General features: G+C 46.8%; 1 protein-coding gene across 1 annotated transcript in view; it reads left to right on the forward strand.

The window, feature by feature from the left end:
* Nucleotides 1-3,381: 3,381 nt before the first annotated feature.
* Nucleotides 3,382-24,107, forward strand: part of SLC22A3 (solute carrier family 22 member 3) — a 32,199-nt gene continuing 11,473 nt past the window's right edge. The window contains exons 1-4 of the mRNA XM_021540547.3: nt 3,382-4,040; nt 20,697-20,800; nt 21,195-21,349; nt 23,725-23,890. Coding sequence (XP_021396222.1) covers nt 3,627-4,040; nt 20,697-20,800; nt 21,195-21,349; nt 23,725-23,890 — 839 coding nt within the window. The 5' untranslated portion in view covers nt 3,382-3,626. The remainder of the gene's footprint in view (nt 4,041-20,696; nt 20,801-21,194; nt 21,350-23,724; nt 23,891-24,107) is intronic.

The raw sequence follows: 24,107 nt of genomic DNA on the forward strand, positions 1-24,107 counted from the left end.
AACTGAGCTCTCTAAAACTGATCCTTTCTAATTCCTGCCATCTTCTGCTGTGAACCAAGCCCTGCCATTAACATCTGTGCAATGTGCTTTGAGCTGCCACTGCCTGGGTCCCTGTTGCAGTCTCTGCTGTAGGGTCTCCAGTGAGCAGAGGCTCAAGTAGTCCCCAAATGCAGGGCTGTGGAGATCCCCACCCCTTCTCCTGGTATGGACAGTGGAAGAAAAGGCTGGTGTAGGCAGTCTCCTGGCCCTGGGTGTGAAGCTGACTGATTTGCACCCTTGCTGCTTAGGGCTATCTAGTCTTCGCAGTTTTGTTTGGGAGACAAATATTTGGTACAATATGATGCTGCATCAAGTGAGATAGCAAGCAGGGTGGATGATTGTTGCCCAAGCTTGTTCACAGGCACTCTTTTATTCAGCAAGAGGCATGTGTCTGTACAGATCTTAAACCTAGGTTGTGTTTTTCTGCATAACTTTATCACGCAACTGCATAACTTTATCAGTGCTGTTATGTAGGATGGTGCCCTCAAGTGTCTGCAAACTGGGTGATGTCACTGCCCCACTGCTGACATTGTTCCAAGAAGGACTTTGAGGTTTATAAGAGATTATCTGATGCGCTGGCAGAGGTTATCCAGGGTGTTGCAGTAAAGTTTTAACTGTCCAGGATTCAGTCAGAGTAGGTATTCAGCAAAATGTCCCACGCTGTCATCCAGGCATGGAGAAATGGTAGTCTAGTGCCACATATGTACAGGGAGTGAATGTGCTTTCCTCTCTAGACTATATGGTTTTCACTCCATATCCAAAACAACTGTGATATTTGAGCTGCTAAACAGAGCTCCAAATGAAGATGCCTGTGATTGTAATTTAGTTGTACTTCTCTACTTCTATTTTCTATGCTCCCCTTTCATCACCACTTTTGCATCTACTCTTTCCCTGGCTTGCTCTCTTTACACTTTTCTGTTCTCTGAATCTACTTTTACTGTTTCTGCTCTTCTCATCAGTCAACATCTTCCTTGGTTTTTCCCAGTAACAAAGAGCATAATTTTTACTGTATACATAGGATAGAATGTTTAAAATTATGACCCAGAGATCTGTTCTCAAAAATTTAAAGGCATTCTTTCATGAGGTTACAGTTACAGGTTTTATATACAAACCCATCATCTTCCTGTACTTAGATGTGCTCCTCTCTCACAGCACATGAAGCTGAAGTTCTAGGGAAAGAATGCAGAAACCAGGAATTTCTTGCTGTAGAATAAATGCAGTAATGCACACTGTCATGCATCTGTCACTGTGATATTTTACATTTCTTTGACAAACTGGGGTCTTACAGTACACTGGGCTGTTTTTGGACAGAGAACTTAAAATACAGGTTGACAATGAGAAACCAAGGTTACCATGACATCATGTATGCCAGGTGGTGGAAATTATTTTACTGAATGGATCCTTGCCTCTATGACCAGCAGTGTAGCTGCAGGGAATATCTGGGAGAATCTCAGATGTCTTCTGCCCTGATCTTAGTGCTGGTCTCTTTCAGGCTTTCTGGCTTCTGGCCTGACACGCTGTCCAAGACCAGAGCATAATGGACTGGGATGTGTGAAATTTTGACAGTGGGCTACTAGACCATTCTTTCTTTTTGGGAAGAAAGTAACTCCAGAAGCAAGGTTGCAATAGTGGACTGAATTCTCCTTCAACTGAATCTGGCTCCACTGATTAGCAAAGAGGTGACCAAGTAATTACACCAGTGAGTTTCTGAAACAGGAGGAATGCTGGGCACAGCTATGTTGGTGTGTGGCATTCAGGGTGCTAACCCCCATGACTCTGAGTTGAGCTAATATTCTGTAGTGTAATAGTGGAAGGTGTCCCTGCCCATGGCAGCAGGGATGGAACAAGATGATCTCCAAGGTCCCTTCCAACCCAAACCTTTCTATGATTCTATGATAATATTCAACAGGACATAAACAATATTTTTTAATTGGGGTAAGGCTTGGAGAGCAGTGGGTGTTTAATACACCCTTGGGCTGATCTGGGAGAGCAGCACACAGTCATATTATCAGGGTCTGTCCCTATTTCTTGTCTTTATGGTATTCCTTACAAGACAATCTCCTCCCCATGCACTGGAAGCTGTTGGAATAAACATCACCTTTGACAACTCAGCATGACTGACTTCCCAGTTAGCCCTGCTGGGAAAAAAGAACTTCTCTTGTTTGAAACCAGCCATCAGAGTGTTCCTCATCTCCTCCTAGATCCACAGGCGATATGATATGTTCATGGCCTCTCAGCTTGAGTACTACAAAATAGCATAACCAGGCATCCAAATTACCTCAAAAGCATATTCTGATGCAAGCACAGGAGTGCACCCACCTAGAAATCTGCATCTTTGCTGAGCTCATACCACAGCATCAATTTTCATATCAGCTAGGCTGTAATAGTAATCAAAGCCTTCCTTGATTTGCACCTGTTTTTAAAATTGTACTTTATTTCAAAACTGTAGCCACCCATAGTCAAGCCTGTAGGTAACGAAAGACAAGGGATTGCAGGAGATGTCTTTGATAGATGCTGTCTCTCTGCTCCTTCTCCCAAGAGAATACAGTTTCCATGGATCTCATGATTCTAAGGTTCAAAAAACCCCACTATGAATCTCTGATTTGATTGATGGTGTTCTGCACAAGATATGCTCACATGCACACAAAATGCACCCTGGCCCTGGCTCCCTTTTCCCTTCTCCCCTTTCCTCAAACAGCTGAGTAGAAAAATGACACAACTTGTTTTCCATTCATTTTTGAGAAAGAAACACTTATTTTGGGAAAGAAACACTTAACATTAATTGTTTAAATATTTGACAGATTTTGTGGAATTAAATATAACAAGGTCATATAAAAGCCTTCATGAAGAGGTAGACCAAACTTTGAGAAAAAAACCCTTGGATTTTGGTCTATTGCACTTTGTGACCCTCACTTTATGCTACAGAAGGAAAAGGCCCATGGGAATTAGGTGTGTACAAATGCTGAAGTAGTGCCTTAGAGAAGTAATTAGACTTTACCAGAGTATTAATTTCTATTTCTGGAAAGAAAGACTATAGGTCTTTTGAAACAACTTTCTTTCAGCCCCTGCCATCCTGCAGAGAGCCTGCATCACTCACTGATGCTTTTTGCAACAGCTCCTGGGCTCTTTCCCGTTTAACGCTGCTTTACATATTAATTTATGGCAGCCGTTGCGGGAGCTGCCGTTTGCGGCTCGCCCGTCCCGAAGGAGTTAACCGTGTTTATTACATAATCTGTTTAACATTCGGGATGAATAGGGAACGCAGGCCCCTCCTCTCCCACATTCTGAGTTCCTTCAGCCCGCGCTGCTGCCGGCGGTGTGTGAGCGCGGTGCCCCGCGGTGCCCCGCGGAGCGCTCCCGCATGTCCGCCCGCACCTGCCCTGCTCCGCCCCGCTCATGCCCCCGGCGGCATCGCACCCCCGCGCGTCTGTCCGGCTGGCTGTCTGTCCGTGCGTGCACATGAGGAGAGAGCAGCGAGGGGAGGCGAGACCGTCACGCTGGTAGAAAGTGCCGGCAGCCGGTGCGAAGTGTGAACGAAAACTCGGGCATCTCTCGGGCTGCTGCAAGTGGACAGACCACCTCACATAATGCCATCTTTTGATGAGATTTTGAAGGAGGCTGGGGAATTTGGAAGATTTCAAAAGAGGGTCTTTTTCCTCCTTAGCCAGACAGGCATCACTTTTTCTTCCCTGTTCGCCAGCGTAGTTTTCCTTGGGCGAGCACCAGGCAGCTTCTGGTGCAGGATCCCTGGGGCGGCTGAGCTGAGTGAACGATGTGGCTGGACACTGGAAGAGGAACGAAACTTCACGGTGCTGCCCCTGCACCTGGGGAACGAGTCGGTCACTGGGGAGTGCGAGAGGCTGGATGTCACTTGGGACACCTCTGTCAGCTGCACCAACCCGCTCGCCCGCCTTGGCAATCACAGCACAGGCCACCTGCCACTCGCCCCTTGCCACGATGACTGGGTCTATGAACAGCCCCGCTCATCCATTGTCAGCGAGGTAAGGAAAACACCACCCACTCTCTAATCAGTGGTGCCTATCCTGCTGCGGGATTGCAGCAGTACAATTGGGTTGCCAATGCAAGGGTTGTTACTTTGCTGGTTGGTTTTCCTTTCCAGATTTATTTAATTTTGAGTCACAAACAAATCCAGACAATGAGTATGATCAAGTGCTGGCACCAAGCTTTTAGGGAAAGGTGAGCTGATATGAAAGGTGGCTGTTCAAAGCCAAGTGCCCACACAAAGTTGAATACCCTGCTGAGATATTGCTCTGTCTGTAGAGGAATACCAGATTAAAGCAATTAGTTAAGTCCTTGCAGCTGAGGCTTCGGGTGCTCAGTTTCGGGCAAACAGCTTTGGTAGTGTGAACTCCAAGTGTACTCTATGACCAGGATCAATGTAGATTATCTCTTCTCTGTATTTCCAGTATTGAACATGTAAGTTTGCAGGTAATAAAAAACAACTGCCTATCTGAGATCTGGCAGGAGTCAGCAGAAGTGATTGCGCTTACTAAAGAAAAAAAAAACAAAACAAAAAACCAAACACACGTTTTTGTCCAAAGCTAATATTCAGCTTTTCCCGAATATCGGTGTCGGAGAACAACAGGCTATTATCGCTAGTGGTAAGCACTGGCAAATGCAGTGATTTTTTAATGAGGCTGCAAAAGGCCAGTGAAGATGCTTTCCTAGGAGATCCTTTGTGTAATCTGTAATTGTGCCGTGGGTGTGCTGTGGTCTGGATCCAAAATACAGTCTGCACGCTAGGAGTCTGTATTTTAGAGTCATTCTGATAGCAATTGTCACTCATGCAGTGATGAAAAATCCAAAGTGTGCTTAGAGGGATTGGCTCAGAAATAATCAAGGTGCACTGCAAAATGTGTCAGCACAGTTGAGGGCTCTGCTTCCTCTCTGTCTCGTGAGCCTCCTGCTGTGCTTTTTAATTCGGTGCTTCCAATGGAGCTGTGTGCTCCAAAACAGGGAGAAGGGCACAGCAGGCAAAGCCCTGAGCAAACACTGACAGGAGATGCTTATGCTGTCCTTCCAATTCAGCATCCTTCTCCCATCCAGCTAGGACTGCTGTATCCAATGTCAGGCCTCAGGCTGTTCTGAGCAGCAGCTTTGTTTCCTGAGCACCACATGCAACCTGAGCAGCTTTAGCCAGGTTCTATGCCAGGAGAAGAGAAACCAGAGGACCCCAGTGGCCCTCGAGCAAACGTTCAGATCTGGATTTCGTGTATGATCTGTGAAATAAAGGCTGCTCAGAGGGCTGCAAATGACATGCAGGGAGTTGGTGTCAAACTTTGGTCCCTAATAATGATGTGTCTCTGTCCACGTTGGCAGTGGAAGGCAGGGAGGGAGGACAAATGGTGCCTTGGTACTGCAGCCTGGCTCTGGAACAATCCATAGGACATGGACGTGGTGCATGGTGGGAAGTTTATGCTGCTGCCTCCAAGGTACCTCTGCTGGAGGACTGTGAGGAGTTAGGCCTTAAAAATAAAAATATAGAGATTCCTTTTCTGTCATTGTCCCGTATTTTGACCTCTTCAGCCTTGCTATAGGTGAAGGCACGTGGGCTGTGTCCATAAGATCATGCTCAGAGTCCGTTTATGGCAGCACTTTGTGTATCTAACAGAGCCACTGTGATTTTCCAGTAGCAATGGGCACAGCTATGGGAAAAGGAAACCAGTATTTGTCTTGCAGCAATAAATGGGAGTGAAAGGTTCAATGTTCTCAGGCAAATATCACATTCATCTTCACTTTCTTGCTCTTCTCTGTTGAGGAGAACTTTCATTGCCAGGGAAAGGAGGAGGGATGAAGGGATGATTGGGCAAGCACTCCCACATGTGCTCCCAAAAGTGCATATTGGGAAAACCCTGGAGTAACAGTCTGCAAATCTGGGACTGTCTCTCCCCTGTGCTGGGGCAGCAGGTCCCACCATTGGTGTCACTGTGACTCCTAGAGACACTCTTGCTGGCCAAGTCCATCTCAGATGGAGGCTGCTGGGCTGTGACCTGTGCCACTTGGAACCTCTTCCCAGTTTTGCAACATTTTCTGGATAAATCATATCCCATGAGGCTCAATTTCTTCTTCTAAAAAGGAGGCTTGTGGCATGCATATCCTGACTCAATTGCTCTGAGATCAGCTACTAAAAGGGGCTTGATATCTTATTAATGAGTTATATATCCAGCAAAGACAATTTATTTCCCAGATTTAATTTAGTCTCTTTTTGCCCAGCTGAGTTTCTAACAAAGCATGACTTAATTTAGGTTCTGTTTACTTAGCTCACCAAAGACTTCTTTTCTTACCCATCTACTTGTAAATGCTTCATTTTGTCCATGGGTGCAGAAATGTTCTTTTCAGCTAAAGATTTATGCCATGTCTTGTTGAATCAGCAGTAGAAGTAAACAGGAAGACAAAGTTAAAAGGATGAGTTAGAAAACAGTCTCAGGATGTGTGTTCCAGGAGAAAGAGAGAGGAGTGTAGGGGGGAAAGTCAGAGTACTGAAGGAGTTCTTCCAGGCCTATGGCAAGCACAGGTCCAGTGTGGATTTGCAGTGTGACAGGGGATTCAGAGGGAAAAAGCAGGCATGTAAAGCCTTCTCTTTGGATGAATGTCATGTCACACAGGAGGTCTGGCAGCCAAAGCACAGGCTACTGCAATAAGTCCACCTTATTTAGCACCCTTCAGAAGCTACATGACGTGACAGATTTGTGAGGAGTTGTGAAACAAATGGCACTGTGGTACCTGACTTCACTGCTCATGCTGCTCACTGGCCATTCTCCCATCTCTGATAGCTGTCTTATGCACAAGTGCTCACAGTAGCATCAGCAGAAGGAAACAAAGGAAAAAAGGGGAGCATGGATTGATACAAAGCACACACTTTTTAAGTACTACTTGGGTTGCCTGCTGCATCACCTGCTGCTGCAGGACTCCCAAGTCTCAGTGTTAGGGTACAGTGAGGCTCTGGGAGAATGTACAGGGCTTTCCTCCTTCAGCATTTGAGGAGAAGAGCAAACTGTGTTAAGAAATCATCACAGGAGCAACACATGGCAAAGCCAGTTACCTTGTTCTCATGATGGTCAATGCAGTACTGCTAAAGATTCCCCATAAGATTTTTTGGTGTCCAATGGACTCTGAGAATAGGTCCCTCCTTCTGCAGTGACATGGGCAAGGGTCTATGAGTTCCATTGCTCTAGGTCAGGCTTTTCTGTGAGGACAATCTAGATCTGAGAAAGTTGTCACTGGTGCTGCACACATAAACCTGAACTGTGTTAGAGCTGAGCAAACAAGACCTGGGCTGACATAAAGGTTTCAAGATATGATTTTGAGACACATCTGTGTTGAGGTGGTGGAGCTGTGCAGAGGAACAGTGTAATCAGTTCTGGTTTGACTGTGTCTTGCATATCTCCCTGTGAATCTGTGTCAGCAGCAGGATGGGAATGCAGTGGCTATTCAGAGTTTTCTTGGAGAGGGAAGCTGACAGGGTAAATTATCAAGGTAAATCAATTCCTGACTCATGGCAGCTGGTGCCATCTGAAATGATGCTGGTCCCAGCAGGTGGCTGGCACTGCTCAGGAGGGAGGGCTGGTGAAAGCAGCAGTTCCTCAGAGCGAGGAGGGAAGGATTATGTTTCTGTGCAGCAGATGGAGAAACAACTGGGAGGTTGCAGTGGACTGGGGGGGGTCACAGCCTCATGCTCTGGCCAAGGGGGCTGGAGGGGAGCCCAGATCATGCCCTGATCTCTGTAGCACTTGAAATAGAAAGTGTTTGGCCTGCCAAGTCCTGCTGGGTGTGCCTTGTGAAGGGCCCATGTATCCAGGACATACAGAAGTCAATAAACCTAACTGTGCTGAAGATGGGGTCACTGATCTTTAAGACTGCTGGGCTTTGGCACTATGTACTATTATCCCAAATTTGTGACAGGGTGGCTGGAAATAGTGTGCAAAGGGAAAACCATTTTCTTCGGACATTCTTGTCACTGGTGACTCCTCAAGGCATGGGCATGTGACTGCAGTGAAATGGCCTGGGGTGGTGGAGGAAAGGAAGAGGGAGGTCTGTGTGGTCATCAGCAGCTACAGCACAGATGGACATATTTTAGGCAGCCTTGATTTCAGCCTTTATTGGCAGGAGTTGAGCAGAAGGGACAGATTTCAACATGTCCTGTCTGCAGCAAATCTTCACACTGTAGATGATGCCATTTTGAGACCTAGCAATACTTTGTTGCCAAAGTGTGAGGTCTGAGGTGGACAAATGATCATCTGAACATAGCCTCTTGCTCCTGTGCTGGGAATCAGTCTTCTTACTTCTCTGTTCACCAGCCATCTCAGAAAATAGAAGTCAACATTTACAGAAAAACCTGGAAGGAAAAAAAATAATGTTTCTCTCAGAGTTTTTAGTCCCTCAGAGAAGGAGATAACATGTCAGTCAAATTCAGGGTGGAAAAAGCACAGCTGGTCCTTATGCTATCCTCCTCCAAGGGAATAAACAACTCAATTTACCCTCTGATAATTGTTGCTCTAGTGTGACTGTTGTCATTGGCATGGCAGTATATCCTGTCTTATTTTCACTGTCATGGTGGGATTAATATCAATTAGGAGAGGGAGGGAATTAATTAGAGGAGGGAAAAGGGCACAGAAAGAGCAGAGGAAGCAGTAATGGCTGAATTTCTTATGAAATTCTGACTAAGATTTCTCTGTATGAGAGGGAGTGGAGCAGTTTCTTGAAGGTGTTATGCCAGCGGGGCTGTGTTTCTTCCACTGCCATCAAACTCACAAGTATAAGTTGAGAGTTCAATTTTTTCCTTATTATTTTGAGGACAGCTGCTTCTTTTCCCCTGTTAGGAGATGAAGAGTTTCTCTACCTCCCTCTTGCTTTGTCCCTGAAGAGACAGAGAAAAAGGAGAAGTACAGAACAGGCCTTTTGGGCTAGGACACTCCAAAGGTGATCCCAGTGGCAGAGAGACAAAGTTCATAGGCTTTTGGTCATGCACAGGAGGGGAACTTACAAAGCTTTCAAAACTAACCTGTCCCTCAGGCCCTGAACCCCAGTGCCCTGGCAGCAGGGTAGTGGCTGACTGTGGTATTCACATGTCCTCTGAACAGAGAGAGACTTAGCCTTCTCAGGATTTCTCCTGAGACAAGCTGTGAGAGAAGCAGAGAAAAGAATGATCAAAACAATTCTTACCTCACCTGCTACTACTTGTTGTTGTGCACTTGTGGAATGTGTTATAAAAATTTGTTTACCAAAGAGTGATTTCTTAATTAAACACTAGACAGTGTTTAGATTAACTAACCAATTAAGTCAAAACTATATCAAACTAACTGTAAGAGTTACTGAGTTTCTTAGTAAGTATAAGATAAGATAATATAAAACAATTAATCAGCTGGAAAGGCCAGTGGACAAGAGAAGAGGAGAAGAACTGTCCTGGGTTGTAAGATAAGCTTGTATTCCATTTGCCATCTGTCGAAGGCGAACCGGTTGGACAGGTTTTTTGTTATCTCTCTCAGAGACAATGGTTTGTGTATACACCTTCGACTGATTCAATGAAGGGGGTCCCACCCAGAGGAGAGAAGCAGCTCTCTCCCTTTTCTTCGCGGGACTCCGAGAGAAGCAGCTCTCTCCCTCTTCTTCGCGGGACTCCGAGAGAAGCAGCTCTCTCCCTCTTCTTCGCGGGACTCCGAGAGAAGCAGCTCTCTCCCTCTTCTTCGCGGGACTCCGAGAGAAGCAGCTCTCTCCCTCTTCTTCGCGGGACTCCGAGAGAAGCAGCTCTCTCCCTCTTCTTCGCGGGACTCCGAGAGAAGCAGCTCTCTCCCTCTTCTTCGCGGGACTCCGAGAGAAGCAGCTCTCTCCCTTTTCTTCGCGGGACTCCGAGAGAAGCAGCTCTCTCCCTCTTCTTCGCGGGACTCCGAGAGAAGCAGCTCTCTCCCTCTTCTTCGCGGGACTCCGAGAGAAGCAGCTCTCTCCCTCTTCTTCGCGGGACTCCGAGAGAAGCAGCTCTCTCCCTCTTCTTCGCGGGACTCCGAGAGAAGCAGCTCTCTCCCTCTTCTTCGCGGGACTCCGAGAGAAGCAGCTCTCTCCCTCTTCTTCGCGGGACTCCGAGAGAAGCAGCTCTCTCTCTCTCTCTTCGCGGGATTCCTGGGGAAGCAGCTCTCTCTCGCTCTCTCTTCGGCGGCACTCGCAGCGAAGCAGCCGGCGCGCGGAGGCGACGGCAGCGGAGCTCAGAGGCAACCCCGGCGCAGAGGAAGACCGGCCCCACTGCCACCAGATCTTCAGAGGGAAACTATACCCTTCTAGAGATCACCACTGCAGCTACAATTCACCAGCCACTGCAAGGGAAGCAAATTGTCCCAGTAGAACTGATACTGGCACCCCGCAGGTTCTGGACTTTTTTTTTTCTTTCACTGGTTTTGTTTGTACCGATTGCATTTGCCTTTTTAAATTGTTGTCTAGTTTTCTCCTAGTAAAGAATTGTTACTCCCACTCCCATATCTTTGCCTGAGAGCCTTTTAATTTAAAGATCCTCGTAATTCAGAGGGAGGGGGGTTTGCCGTTCTCCATTGCACAGGAGGCTTTGCCCTCTTTCACAGACTCCTGTCTTGTCGAACCAAGACAGAATTTGGCGCCCAACGTGGGGCCCGAGGGCATTGAGAGGGAAAAAAGATTAACAGTTCTTAAGTAATTTGGTTTTGTTGTGTGTAAAAACATCTTCAACATCACCATGTGGTCTAGTTTACCTTGGTTTGGGTGGCATGTGATCGTAGCTATACTTTTCCCATTTGCAGACCCTTATCTAAAAATGGGTCCTATAACTAAGGCTACGGTGTCTGTTATCAAGTTTGGCTTCTGGGTTAATTGGGTGAGGAATTCATGGATCTTTAATTTCCTCTGGAAGGCAGGTACATGGATTCATAGCTATCACACGTTAACTGTATGTTTTTGGGGTTACTTTAATAACGGTACCTACTGCGAGGAAATAGCACCTGGGCAAACTTTCTCTCAACCTTTTAACCATCTTTTTGGGTCTGCTCCACCAGTTCTCAAAGGGTTAAGATCCTTTATAAGTGCTAATGATACCATACAATGGGTGGTGTTGCTGATAGTCCTGTTATATTTAGCATTCAGAGATAAGGGAAGATTAACCTGGATAACTACCCTCACACCTACACCACAGACTCGAGATGCTGCTGCTCCAGAGCCTGACCCTGCCCCACAGCCCACCTCAGAAATGAACCGCCCAGATTGGGTGAGGGTTCTGGTTAAGGAGATACGAGAGATGCTGAAGGAGTGCATTTCCCCAGCTGGTGAGAAACCGGCCCTTTGCCTTGAGGAGGGACAGTCTAATAGTACAGCTGTGGAACCCACAGATGTTACAACTGTCCAGGTTCCAGCTGAACCACAAAGGCAGTCACGGTCAGCAGCAGTGGCCCCGGTAGAAACAAGGAAGTCTAAGGTGAAAGCAGAGCACCCTGCAGATAGGGACAGGAATGGAAGAACCTCACAACCCACAGGGGAGCCAGAGATTGCTATCATCACCGAGTCCCTGACGTACGAAAGTCTTCGCAATCTGCATAAAGACATTGTGCGACGAGGGCGTGAGGCTTATGCTACCTGGCTACTCCGGGTTTGGGATCTTATGGGTACAGGCGTGCAGCTGGACGGTGGTGAGGCAAGGAACTTGGGACCCTTGACCCAGGACTCAGGTATAAATCAGGTTTTTGTAAGGGAACCAGGGTCCCTTTCTCTCTGGGAGCGGCTCTTAATGAGTGTCAGGGAGAGGTTTATCCACAGAGAGAGAATGCAAGAGCACCATCATAGAATGCGCTGGAAGACCCTCGAAGAAGGGATCCAACAGCTGAGAGAAGTGGCAGTATTGGAGGTACTCTTTGGGAGGGATAGACGACACAATAATGATCCTGACAAGGTCAGGTGTACGGGACAAATGCTGTGGAGTCTGGCAAATCTTGGGCCATCTCAATACGCCACCTTCATTGCAACGATCAATGCTGACACCCACCGGGAGACAATAGGTTCTGTTGCCAACAAACTTAGAAATTATGAGAGTATGATTAATGGCCCAATGCAGGCTCATATCTCAGCTGTGATTAAGGAGTTTAAAGAGGAGATGAGGGAGGAGATAAGGAAGGTTAATACAGCACCCGTGAGAGTCACAGGCCCCAGAATCAGCACCCAACAATCCCCAGCTAGAGAGAGAGGGTACACCCCAAAGGCTAATCTGTGGTTCTTCCTGCGTGACCATGGGGAAGACATGGGGAGGTAGGATGGGAAACCCACTTCTGTCCTGGCAGCACGGGTCCGTCAACTCAAGGAGGGAAACTCTAACCGGGGGAGTTCCACCAAAGTGAAGGTAGCCTCAACCTCCCGTGACCAAGCTTGTGGGTACGATCTGTCAGACCCCCTTGAAGGGACCTCTAGTATGTATGCCCAGGGAAGGAATGATAACCAGTGTTAGAGGGGCCCTGTCTCTAGCCAGGGAGAGGCACGGGAAAACCGGATCTTCTAGACAGTGTGGATCCGATGGCCTGGCACATCAGAGCCACAAAAATATGATGCTTTAGTTGATACTGGTGCACAGTGTACTCTGATACCATCGGGACATGTGGGGGCAGAGCCTGTTTCCATTGCTGGTGTGACAGGGGGATCACAACAATTGACTCTGGTAGAAGCTGAGGTGAGCCTGACTGGGAAGGAGTGGAAGAAACACCCTATAGTGACTGGCCCAGATGCTCCGTGTATCCTAGGCATAGACTTCCTCCGGAACGGATATTACAAAGACCCAAAGGGACTCAGGTGGGCTTTTGGAATAGCCGCTGTAGAGGCAGAAGACATTAAGCAATTGAACACCTTGCCTGGACTGTCAGAAAACCCCTCTGCAGTAGGACTCCTAAGGGTGGAAGAACAACGCGTGCCAATTGCGACCTCGACAGTGCACCGCCGGCAGTATCGGACGGATCGAGATGCCGTGATCCCCATCCACAAAATGATTCGGAAGCTGGAGAGCCAAGGGGTGGTCAGCAAAACCCACTCACCCTTCAACAGCCCCATCTGGCCTGTGCGCAAATCTGACAAAGAATGGAGATTGACTGTGGACTATCGTGGCTTAAATGAAGTGACTCCACCGCTGAGCGCTGCTGTGCCGGACATGCTGGAACTCCAGTACGAGCTGGAGACCAAGGCAGCAAAGTGGTATGCCACCATTGATATTGCTAATGCGTTTTTCTCCATTCCTCTGGCAGCAGAATGCAGGCCTCAGTTTGCTTTCACCTGGAGGGGCGTGCAGTACACCTGGAACCGACTGCCCCAGGGGTGAAAACACAGCCCCACCATCTGCCATGGACTGATCCAGGCTGCACTGAAAAAGGGTGAGGCTCCAGAACACCTGCAATACATTGATGACATCATTGTGTGGGGGAGCACAGCGGCAGAAGTGTTTGAGAAAGGTGAGAAGATCATCCAGATACTACTAGAAGCTGGCTTTGCCATCAAGAAGAGCAAAGTCAAGGGACCTGCCCGAGAGATCCAGTTCCTGGGAGTGAAATGGCAAGATGGACGGCGCCAAATTCCCACTAAGATCATCAACAAGATCACAGCTATGTCCCCACCAACCAGCAAAAAGGAAACACAAGCTTTCCTGGGTGCCATAGGTTTCTGAAGAATGCACATTCCTGAGTATAGCCAGATTGTGAGCCCTCTTTATCTGGTTACCCGAAAGAAGAATGATTTCCACTGGGGCCCTGAGCAGCAACAAGCCTTCACCCAGATCAAGCAGGAGATCGCTCATGCTGTAGCCCTTGGCCCAGTCAGAACGGGACCAGAGGTCAAGAATGTGCTCTACTCTGCAGCCGGGAACCATGGGTTGTCCTGGAGCCTTTGGCAGAAAGTGCCTGGGGAGACTCGAGGCCGACCACTGGGATTCTGGAGCCGAAGTTACAGAGGGTCTGAAGCCAACTACACTCCCACAGAGAAGGAAATCTTGGCTGCCTTTGAAGGAGTTCAAGCCGCCTCGGAGGTAATTGGCACAGAAACACAACTCCTCCTGGCACCCCGACTACCGGTGCTGGGGTGGATGTTTAAAGGAAAGGTTCCTACTACCCACCATGCCACTGACGCAACATGGAGCAAATGGATTGCCCTCATCACTCAACGCGCCCGTATTGGAAACCTGAATCGCCCTGGGATTTTGGAGATAATTACGAACTGGCCAGAAGGTGAAAACTTTGGTCTCACTGATGATGAAGAGCAGGTACAAGTGACAAGGGCTGAAGAGGCTCCACCATACAACCAACTACCAGCAGAAGAGACCTGCTACGCTCTTTTCACTGATAGTTCCTGTCGCATTGTAGGGATGAACCGGAAGTGGAAAGCAGCCGTATGGAGCCCCACACGCCAAGTTGCACAAGCTACCGAAGGAGAAGGTGGATCGAGCCAACTCGCCGAACTCAAGGCCGTTCAGCTGGCTCTGGACATTGCTGAAAGGGAGAAGTGGCCAAAGCTCTACCTTTATACTGATTCATGGATGGTAGCCAATGCTCTGTGGGGCTGGCTGGGAAGGTGGAGGAAGGCCAACTGGCAACGTAGAGGAAAGCCAATCTGGGCTGCTGATATATGGAAAGACATTGCCTCTCGGGTGGAAAAGCTGACGGTGAAAGTCCGTCATGTAGATGCCCATGTCCCCAAAAGTCGGGCTAATGAGGAGCACCGGAACAACGAGCAGGTAGATCAGGCAGCAAAAATAGAGGTGTCAAAGATAGACTTAGATTGGCACCATAAGGGGGAGTTGTTCCTGACTCGATGGGCTCATGATGCCTCAGGTCATCAGGGCAGAGATGCCACCTACAAGTGGGCACGAGACCGAGGGGTGGATCTAACCATGGACAGTGTTTCCCAGGTTATCCATGACTGTGAGACGTGTGCTGCCATCAAACAGGCCAAGAGGGTGAAGCCCCTATAGTATGGTGGGCGGTGGTCCAAGTACAAGTATGGGGAGGCCTGGCAGATTGACTACATCATACTGCCCCAGACACGCCAAGGCAAGCGCTACGTGCTGACCATGGTGGAAGCCACCACTAGATGGCTGGAGACTTTCCCTGTACCTCATGCCACTGCCCGGAACACCATCTTAGGCTTGGAAAAGCAAGTCCTGTGAAGACACGGCACCCCTGAGAGAATTGAGTCTGACAACGGCACCCATTTCAAGAACAGCCTTATCAACACCTGGGCCAGAGAACATAGTATCGAATGGATATATCATATCCCCTATCATGCTCCAGCTGCCGGCAAAGTTGAACGGTGCAACGGACTCCTTAAGACTACCCTGAAGGCACTTGGTGGGGGAACATTTAGAAACTGGGAAATTAACCTGGCAAAAGCAACCTGGATGGTCAACACCCGGGGGTCTGTCAATCGAGCTGGCCCTGCTCAGTCAGAACCCTTACACGCAGTAGATAGAGATAAGGTCCCTGTAGTACATATGAAAGGTATTTTAGGGAAAACTGTTTGGATTAATCCCACCTCAGGCAAAGACCAACCCATTCGTGGGATTGTCTTTGCTCAAGGACCTGGTTACACTTGGTGGGTAATGCAGGAAGATGGGGAGACCCGCTGTGTACCACAGGGAAACTTGGTCTTAAGAGAGAACTGGGTGTAAGATTTCATGGTGTGCAGATGGAAATAGAATAAGGGGTGGATAATGTCCTGGGTTGTAAGATAAGCTTGTATTCCATTTGCCATCTGTCGAAGGCGAACCGGTTGGACAGGTTTTTTGTTATCTCTCTCAGAGACAATGGTTTGTGTATACACCTTCGACTGATTCAATGAAGGGGGTCCCACCCAGAGGAGAGAAGCAGCTCTCTCCCTTTTCTTCGCGGGACTCCGAGAGAAGCAGCTCTCTCCCTCTTCTTCGCGGGACTCCGAGAGAAGCAGCTCTCTCCCTCTTCTTCGCGGGACTCCGAGAGAAGCAGCTCTCTCCCTCTTCTTCGCGGGACTCCGAGAGAAGCAGCTCTCTCCCTCTTCTTCGCGGGACTCCGAGAGAAGCAGCTCTCTCCCTCTTCTTCGCGGGACTCCGAGAGAAGCAGCTCTCTCCCTCTTCTTCGCGGGACTCCGAGAGAAGCAGCTCTCTCCCTTTTCTTCGCGGGACTCCGAGAGAAGCAGCTCTCTCCCTCTTCTTCGCGGGACTCCGAGAGAAGCAGCTCTCTCCCTCTTCTTCGCGGGACTCCGAGAGAAGCAGCTCTCTCCCTCTTCTTCGCGGGACTCCGAGAGAAGCAGCTCTCTCCCTCTTCTTCGCGGGACTCCGAGAGAAGCAGCTCTCTCCCTCTTCTTCGCGGGACTCCGAGAGAAGCAACTCTCTCCCTCTTCTTCGCGGGACTCCGAGAGAAGCAGCTCTCTCTCTCTCTCTTCGCGGGATTCCTGGGGAAGCAGCTCTCTCTCGCTCTCTCTTCGGCGGCACTCGCAGCGAAGCAGCCGGCGCGCGGAGGCGACGGCAGCGGAGCTCAGAGGCAACCCCGGCGCAGAGGAAGACCGGCCCCACTGCCACCAGATCTTCAGAGGGAAACTATACCCTTCTAGAGATCACCACTGCAGCTACAATTCACCAGCCACTGCAAGGGAAGCAAATTGTCCCAGTAGAACTGATACTGGCACCCCGCAGGTTCTGGACTTTTTTTTTTCTTTCACTGGTTTTGTTTGTACCGATTGCATTTGCCTTTTTAAATTGTTGTCTAGTTTTCTCCTAGTAAAGAATTGTTACTCCCACTCCCATATCTTTGCCTGAGAGCCTTTTAATTTAAAGATCCTCGTAATTCAGAGGGAGGGGGGTTTGCCGTTCTCCATTGCACAGGAGGCTTTGCCCTCTTTCACAGACTCCTGTCTTGTCGAACCAAGACAAGAACTTCTTAGGAACAATAAGGAATATGTAGCAACAGTCAGCATCTCCCTGGGTTTCCTTAAACTATGAATATCTCACTGAACCATTTGTCACTGGCAGCAAAAGGGGAAACCAAACTCTTTTTGATCACTTGTATGAATGCCATTTAAAATGTGTGTCTGGGCTCTGGACATGCTGCTGCAATTGGGCTGGGGAATCACTGTAAAATTCTTTATTGACCATAGAGTGTAATCCATTTATTTGTAATTTAATTGTAACAGGCAGTAAAACTCTTCAAAACTCCTCCCTAAGACATTTTGAGAAGCTTGTAATAGCACATTATGATTTAAAACAATGTATTTCTACAGGGTGTGCTGAAGTGAATAAAGGTCTCTCAAGTACCAGGAATGACAAATTTGTGGTTAGTCAGTAGGTCAAACTGGAATGGAAAATGCTGGCCTTTTTCCCAAGCCATGAAGAAATGAGAAGTTGCCACAGTCCCATCTTTCCCAGCCATCAGTCATGTACAAGCTCATCCAGTTGCCACTCCTTCTTACAGCACTAATGAGCTACAGGGAGCCAGTGAAAAGCACCTTCCTTCTCCCAGAGAGATCTCACTTAGGTGGTTTGCTGCTCCTTTATAGATCAGTGAAGCACTCAGTGCTGTTCCTTCCAGTCACACCACTGCTCCTGTAAATCTGAGCATCTCCTTGGTGTCCAAGCCTCAGCCTGTATTTCCAACCAGCAGTGCCTGGCTGCATGGACTGCAAGGCTGGCAGGGAGGACAGAACTGTTTTTCCCATCTGTTAAAGGACACGTAGAGGAATGTCTGGAAGGAGCTGGTTCCTGCTGCCTGTCTGTGTTGGCAGCACTTCATTTCTGCTTGCAATGGCAGCTCACCATCAAGGCTCAGAGAGAAGCAGTGAGGAAGTAGATTGTTTCCCAATTTGGGCAGCTTTTTAGTAGCTCTCTAAATGGAAGGGGTCCGTGTTCAGGTGCACAGTAGTTTGTCCTAAAGTGGATAGAAATCCCGTAGGTGGGGCCAGGACTGAATGCAGAGGTGAGTTGCAGGGCTGTGCTGGGTGCCTGCACTAGTGCAGGCAGGGGCTTGGCTGAGAGCACAGCAAAGCCAGGAAGAAGATGTGCCCTGGGCTGGAGCTGGCCAGCTGAGCTAGGTCACTTGCTTGGTGATCACCTTGAGGAGCCAGCTTGCTAGTTTCTAACAGGGTCTGTTGAGGGTTCAATGGCTACTGGAGTGTAGCCAGTGCTGTATAGAACAACAAATAGGCTTAAGATCAGGGGAAGAAAACCCTAAGGCTTTGCTTTACATTTTCATATCCTTCTCTCCCCACCCTCTGGCACTGCAATAAGTGCTCTAGCATTTTTAGAAGTGTCAACATCACCCATGCATTGGCAGGTGTATGAACGTTCAGAAAGAGAGAGGAGGCACCACACCACTACCTTTTGTGGAGGCTGATAGCAAGGAATGTGGGAGGTATTTGGGAGGGATGTCATACAGGAGGACTAACTGGAGGCAGTCTGAAAGTGTGGGTAAACTGCTGCAGATGATTTTTGTCCAAAGGATGCATATAGGGATAACTTTCATGCACAACCAAACCAGGCCACAGCTGGAGCAGTGAAGTGGGTCTGGCAGGTGGCTCGGATAAAGAAAAGGTTTCTGCAGGGTGTTAAATTCTTTTTAAAGGTTACGTTCCCCTCTAAAGGTTATTTTTGCAAATGAAAAACAATTAAGAGCATGATGACTTCATTGCTAGGTGCTACATCAAGCAAACAGGAGTGCTTATCTATATCAGAATGTATTTAAATACTTTAAAAATGACAAAGTGCAGGGCTAACTTAGAAGAACAGTTAGTGTATTGTCACCAATCTTCAGAAAGAGCCCATAGCTCCTTAGAAATTCCCTGTATGGCACTATTTCCCAGAATACATACAGTATTTGACTATATTGTTAGTGTAGAGATGGTTTCAGCTGCTGCATAAATCATAGGAAACTGGTGTACAGATGAAAGAATCCTTCCCCTTCCTTTATGGTATGCAATTGTTCTCCTACCTTCTTTCATGATAGTTTATTCCTTGCTTGTTTACAGTAAAGAGAGGTAAAATAATTATATAAAAAAAAAAAATACTAGTTTTGAAAAGAGGTCAAGGAGAGTCCTGGCCTCTGGCCTCAGCACAGGCAATTGCATTGCGATTTTTAAAAATCTTCTTTTAAAGGTCATTCTCATAAATCCCCACTGTTTTCCAAAGATACATCTTTTGGTACCATTTGCTAACATTGCTATAGCTTCAAAAAGCAAAATGTTAAGCAGCATTTGAAATCTGAAAGTGATGCTCCATGTTCAGTCTAATTTAGGAAAGCATTTCTGTTGCCCTTGAGTATGACAGCTGAGAGTAGGTTTTATTCCTCTCAGAGGTTTCTGCAGCTCTTGCTGAAGATTTATAGAAGTGGAAGCCAGGTGCTCATAGATTGACTTGGCTGACAGGTGGCCAGTCTGGCTTCCTGGAGTTGACATCAAAACCATGACTTTGTTTAAAGTCAGTGGAGGTGGGATATCTGTCAGGCTGTAGACCTGTGAGGTGCCCCTTGTATGTCCTCTGTAGGCACCTCTGAGATACAGCACGCAAATGAGCTGGGATGTCTCTTGGGCACATGATACAAAATTTTAGGGCCTGGAGAACTGTGAATAGCAAAGAGGCTATTCTCTCTGCTGTCTCTCTAGCCCACCCTGTGCCCACTCTGCTCAAGCAGAGTGCTTGAGCGTTGGTGTTGTCATGTGCTGGTGAGCACAAATGTGGCACACTGTGTGTGCTTCAGCGACCAGCACCTTGTTGAGAATTCCAAAATTTCTTATAGCTCACATCTGAAAGCAAAAGGGTTTCTCTAGGTAAATGCTGGCACCTGCTGTTGTCTGAGGCTTCCTTTGGTCCTGAATTCTCATTGTTGCAAAGATTACCCCAGGTATGGGTTGAAACCTCCCAAATCCCATATGGTCTGCAGTGGTTACGTTTCTTTATTCTCCATTAACAACTAAAGTTATTTCTCATGCCATGCTGCCTATAGAATTACTTCAGTTTTAGTTTAATTCTAGTTTTAGTTCCTAGTCCCTTCCTTCCTCTCAACCACTTTCCCCTTCCCTTTTGCTTCCACTCATTCCACCCCCATCCCTGCTAGTAGCGCTAGGGAGTTACAGATGCTGCAGTATAAGGAATAGAAAAGTCTGGGAAAGCTACACCAAGAAAATACATATTCAGTGTGTCTGCAATTGACCTGAGATCTGTTTTCAGTTTCCTCAGAATCTACGTTTTTGCTTTTATCTAGAAGGCACTAAGAAGAATAACTAAACTAATGGATTTCTATAAGATGCTGTTTTCACGGGCAATAGCTGTGGACCCTTATTCTGCAGCAGACAAAGTCAGGACTTTGCCTTGGCACCGTATTTAACAGTGGTGTTTGCAGAACACTGCAAACTGCTTTCCAAATCTGAACAATTAATGTATGAAAGGCAGCATCTTCTTGGCAAGGAGGAGTTCTCTGTGCTCATGACCACTTTAAGAGTGCTTGCTATGGGCCCACTGGTGCTCTGGTGATTGAGCAAGAAAATAATTGGTGCTATTGGTTATTGAGCAAGCAAATTTGAGCTTTCCCTTCCCCTTCCTTTCCCCCTTCCCACATGGACCTATGCAGTTCTGTAATATTTTATGCTGAGGGTAACAAATAACCCACCTGGATGTTTATGCTTCTTCCTTTTTCCCACAGTATGATCTTGTGTGTGGCAATGCCTGGATGCTGGATCTCTCACAGGCCATCCTCAATCTGGGGTTCCTGGCTGGAGCATTCATTCTGGGCTATGCTGCTGACAGGTACAGTATGAACTCATGCTTTGGTTTGTTGGGAGGTGAAACCACTCTCAGTATCACCTGCAATAGGCATGTGTCAACATTTTGCAGGTTTAATTCTCTTGGGATAAATATTCCCAACCTGGGTTAACAAAACTCAGCCAATGTAATCTTTGCTTTGATTTGAGCTGGAAACTATATGCGATTGTACTTACTAGTTGTGTTTAGAGCTTAAAATGCTATGAAATGAGCTTTTCTTATGGTTTCCAAAGTTTTCTGTGCACATCTGGACCCAGAAAGGGCAGAAGGACACAGAAACAAAAAGGAAGCATTCAGAGGAGCTTTCTGACTGATGTTTTCTGAACGATATTTAATAGGCACCATTGATGATTTCCACTTTCTTTTCCTTTTTCAACAGATATGGCAGAATCCTCATCTACCTGCTCTCCTGCCTTGGGGTTGGAATATGTGGTATCATAGTGGCATTTTCACCAAATTTTACTGTATTTTTGATATTCCGGTTTCTCCAAGGAGTGTTTGGCAAGGGAACCTGGATGACATGCTACGTGATTGGTGAGAGCTGTTACCTTCTTTTTTTCTTGGTTAGGGAAAGTAGTGAGGGTTTTTTGAAAGACAAAGACTCTGGCTGCATCTGCTTGTCGCAATAGCTTTTACTTGAAAGCAAAGCACTGGCCCTGGAGTCAGCAGACAAAGAGTAACCCAAATCCATCCTGGTTAATGCATTTGTCTTCCAATGATTACGAGGTGAGGGAATGGGTTATTCATATATAAAGGCTTTGTTGTTACACAGAAGATCACCAGGATGATAAAAAAATCTACAGAGCAAGCACAAATAAACCGGATACACAAACAGGGACATGGTTTATTTTGGCAGTCTGAATGTCTTACACAGATGCTCAGAGGAGTTAGCTGCTTCTCCTCACTGGAAGACAGCTTGGCTGGCTGCTTTCATTCTTTAGCTGTGAGACTTTGCTTAGTGTCAGGCTGGACACCAGAGTTCACATTAAGATTATTATTTTCCTGAAATGCGAAAAGAAAGGGAAGCTTTGTTATAAATAGCATCAAAGCAGCAGGGATACAGAATCTTTGGTAGATTATAATTTATCAGTCTATAGGAATGAAGTTCCTTGCACAGCAAGCTTCCTTTTGATGAGGAAAGGATATTGTTGTGGTGTCTTGAATGACTGCCAGGTTCAGTAAGACAGCCATAAAGAATGAAAACCCAAACATTGAGCAAGGCATCCTGCAAGAGATGGGATGTCAGATTTAGTTAAAAATAAAACCAGTCATGTGGTGATCTACTATTATAAACCAAAACATAGTGATAACATCATTATGTAGGGCAAAAGTTTGTATCATTGCTCTTGTCTATGAGGCCTGTGACAAGTGTTTAAAGTTTCTGTGGAATTTAGATGAATGGGAGCAGAATTGCAAGCAGATATGAACACTTAGAGTGAGACCTTGGAGCACTGTGCTGATGTACATGCAAACATACCAGTCTAGCCCTTTTAGTAGCTAAAGCCCAAAATAACCTTGTTTTTCTGGGCTAAGTTACACCACTGAGCAGCTCCTGTCCAAGATCCAGAGAAAGGACCAGAAGCTGCTTTTCCTCTTACTTCCATGCACATGACAATTTTAAACTGAGATCTTGAAACTTCGGCAAGTGCTCTAACCAACAATATGTTTTATGACAGACCCAGGGCTTCCTTAGAATGGTCAAGCTTTAACAGAAGGGAATATTTTTCAGTGCTCAGATCAGGCTGCCTGACTTTAGGGAAAGATTCAGAGACCCTGAGAATCTCAGGTACACTGTATTACTGCAGACCTAAGCAAGGTGCCTAACTCTTGGATAGAGTGATTCCTTCCAAATCCCTCCAGGGATTGCCTCTTATCTCCTGGGATCACCCAGAGTATTTGCCAACCTAATATCTTTTAAGAAACATACATATACAGATCACAGGAGGGTGGTCACTATTAATACGTTCCCAAAGCTCTTTATCTGTGCTTCAGGCTGCCCCAATAACTTCCCTTTGCTTTTACTCACAATTGGAGGCAGTGCTAATTAGATAACTTTAGGCAATGGAGTTGCCCCTAGCTATGGAGACATGATGGATAGTCAATAAAAATGGTCATACTGTCATATCTCTCTGCATTGCCAGCCAAAACAAGCCATTGCTACTTGTAAATTTGTGCCTCCTTTAGCAAAATAAATAAATAAATATGTTCTCTGTATCTTGCAAACCAAGGTAAAATCCTCTGCTTTTACTCTGAAGGTGTTCTAGTGGAGATAGTTTTGTAACAAACAGGAGACACTTCTGCATTGCTCACCTCAGTTGTGGATGTCATGGCCACAGGATATTGCCTGAAAAATGAGCATAGATTTCAGAGCTATTAGACACATTCACAGAATCAAAAATCCACCAAATTATTTAAAAAAACCCAAACAAAAAAGGCTAAAACTTTCCTAATAAATTAACAAACCAGGCTGGATCATACCTTACCCTCAGAGCAGCCAGCATGCTATGGTAAACTCTCTTCCTCATAGATGCCTTGTCCATATTATCTGCTGTGAGTAGCCTCTGCCTGAAGGATCCCCTTGTCTGGGACATGTGCCAAAACTGCACCAGGGAGAGTGCTAAGGATTTCTCACCAAGCATGATCATGAGGCAGTCTCAAACCCCTGTTGTGGCCCTATGTGATTCAGTAGCACACGTGCAGTCAGAAACCCCTCTGGCTGATGAGGAGATGTCACTCGTGTTTGCCCTGGACAGCCTCAGTGACATGCCTGCACTCCTGAAGACAAGATGCTGTGCTAGACAGAACTGTGGCCTCATACAGCATAGCCTTCCTTATATTTCACCTCTAATAATTTATTTTCAAATTGGGTTTGTTTCTGTGTTATTTATTATGGCTTTGTCTCTGCTTAGTGACGGAGATCGTTGGTTCCGATCAGCGGATGGTTGGAATTGTGATTCAGATATTCTTTACCCTGGGAATTATAATTCTCCCTGGAATTGCATACTTGATTCCCACCTGGCAGGGGATCCAGCTGGCCATTTCACTGCCCAACTTCCTCTTCCTGCTCTACTATTGGTAATGTTGCAGTCATTGTTCTTGTCATTATTGCTATTGCTATTTGAGCACCTTGAGAGTCTTACTGTGGCTCCAAGTCTCCCGGGTGGAAGATGCAGGTTAGGAAGAAGATATTTGCATGTTGTTGACTTTGTAATTTGTAATTCCTTTGTAGTGAATCACAGACATACATTACTCTAGTTTTTCTGACCAGTTTGCCTCTCTGATCAGCTACAAC

The sequence above is a fragment of the Lonchura striata genome, chromosome 3 (genome assembly GCF_046129695.1).
Source record: "Lonchura striata isolate bLonStr1 chromosome 3, bLonStr1.mat, whole genome shotgun sequence".
NCBI lineage: Eukaryota > Metazoa > Chordata > Aves > Passeriformes > Estrildidae > Lonchura > Lonchura striata.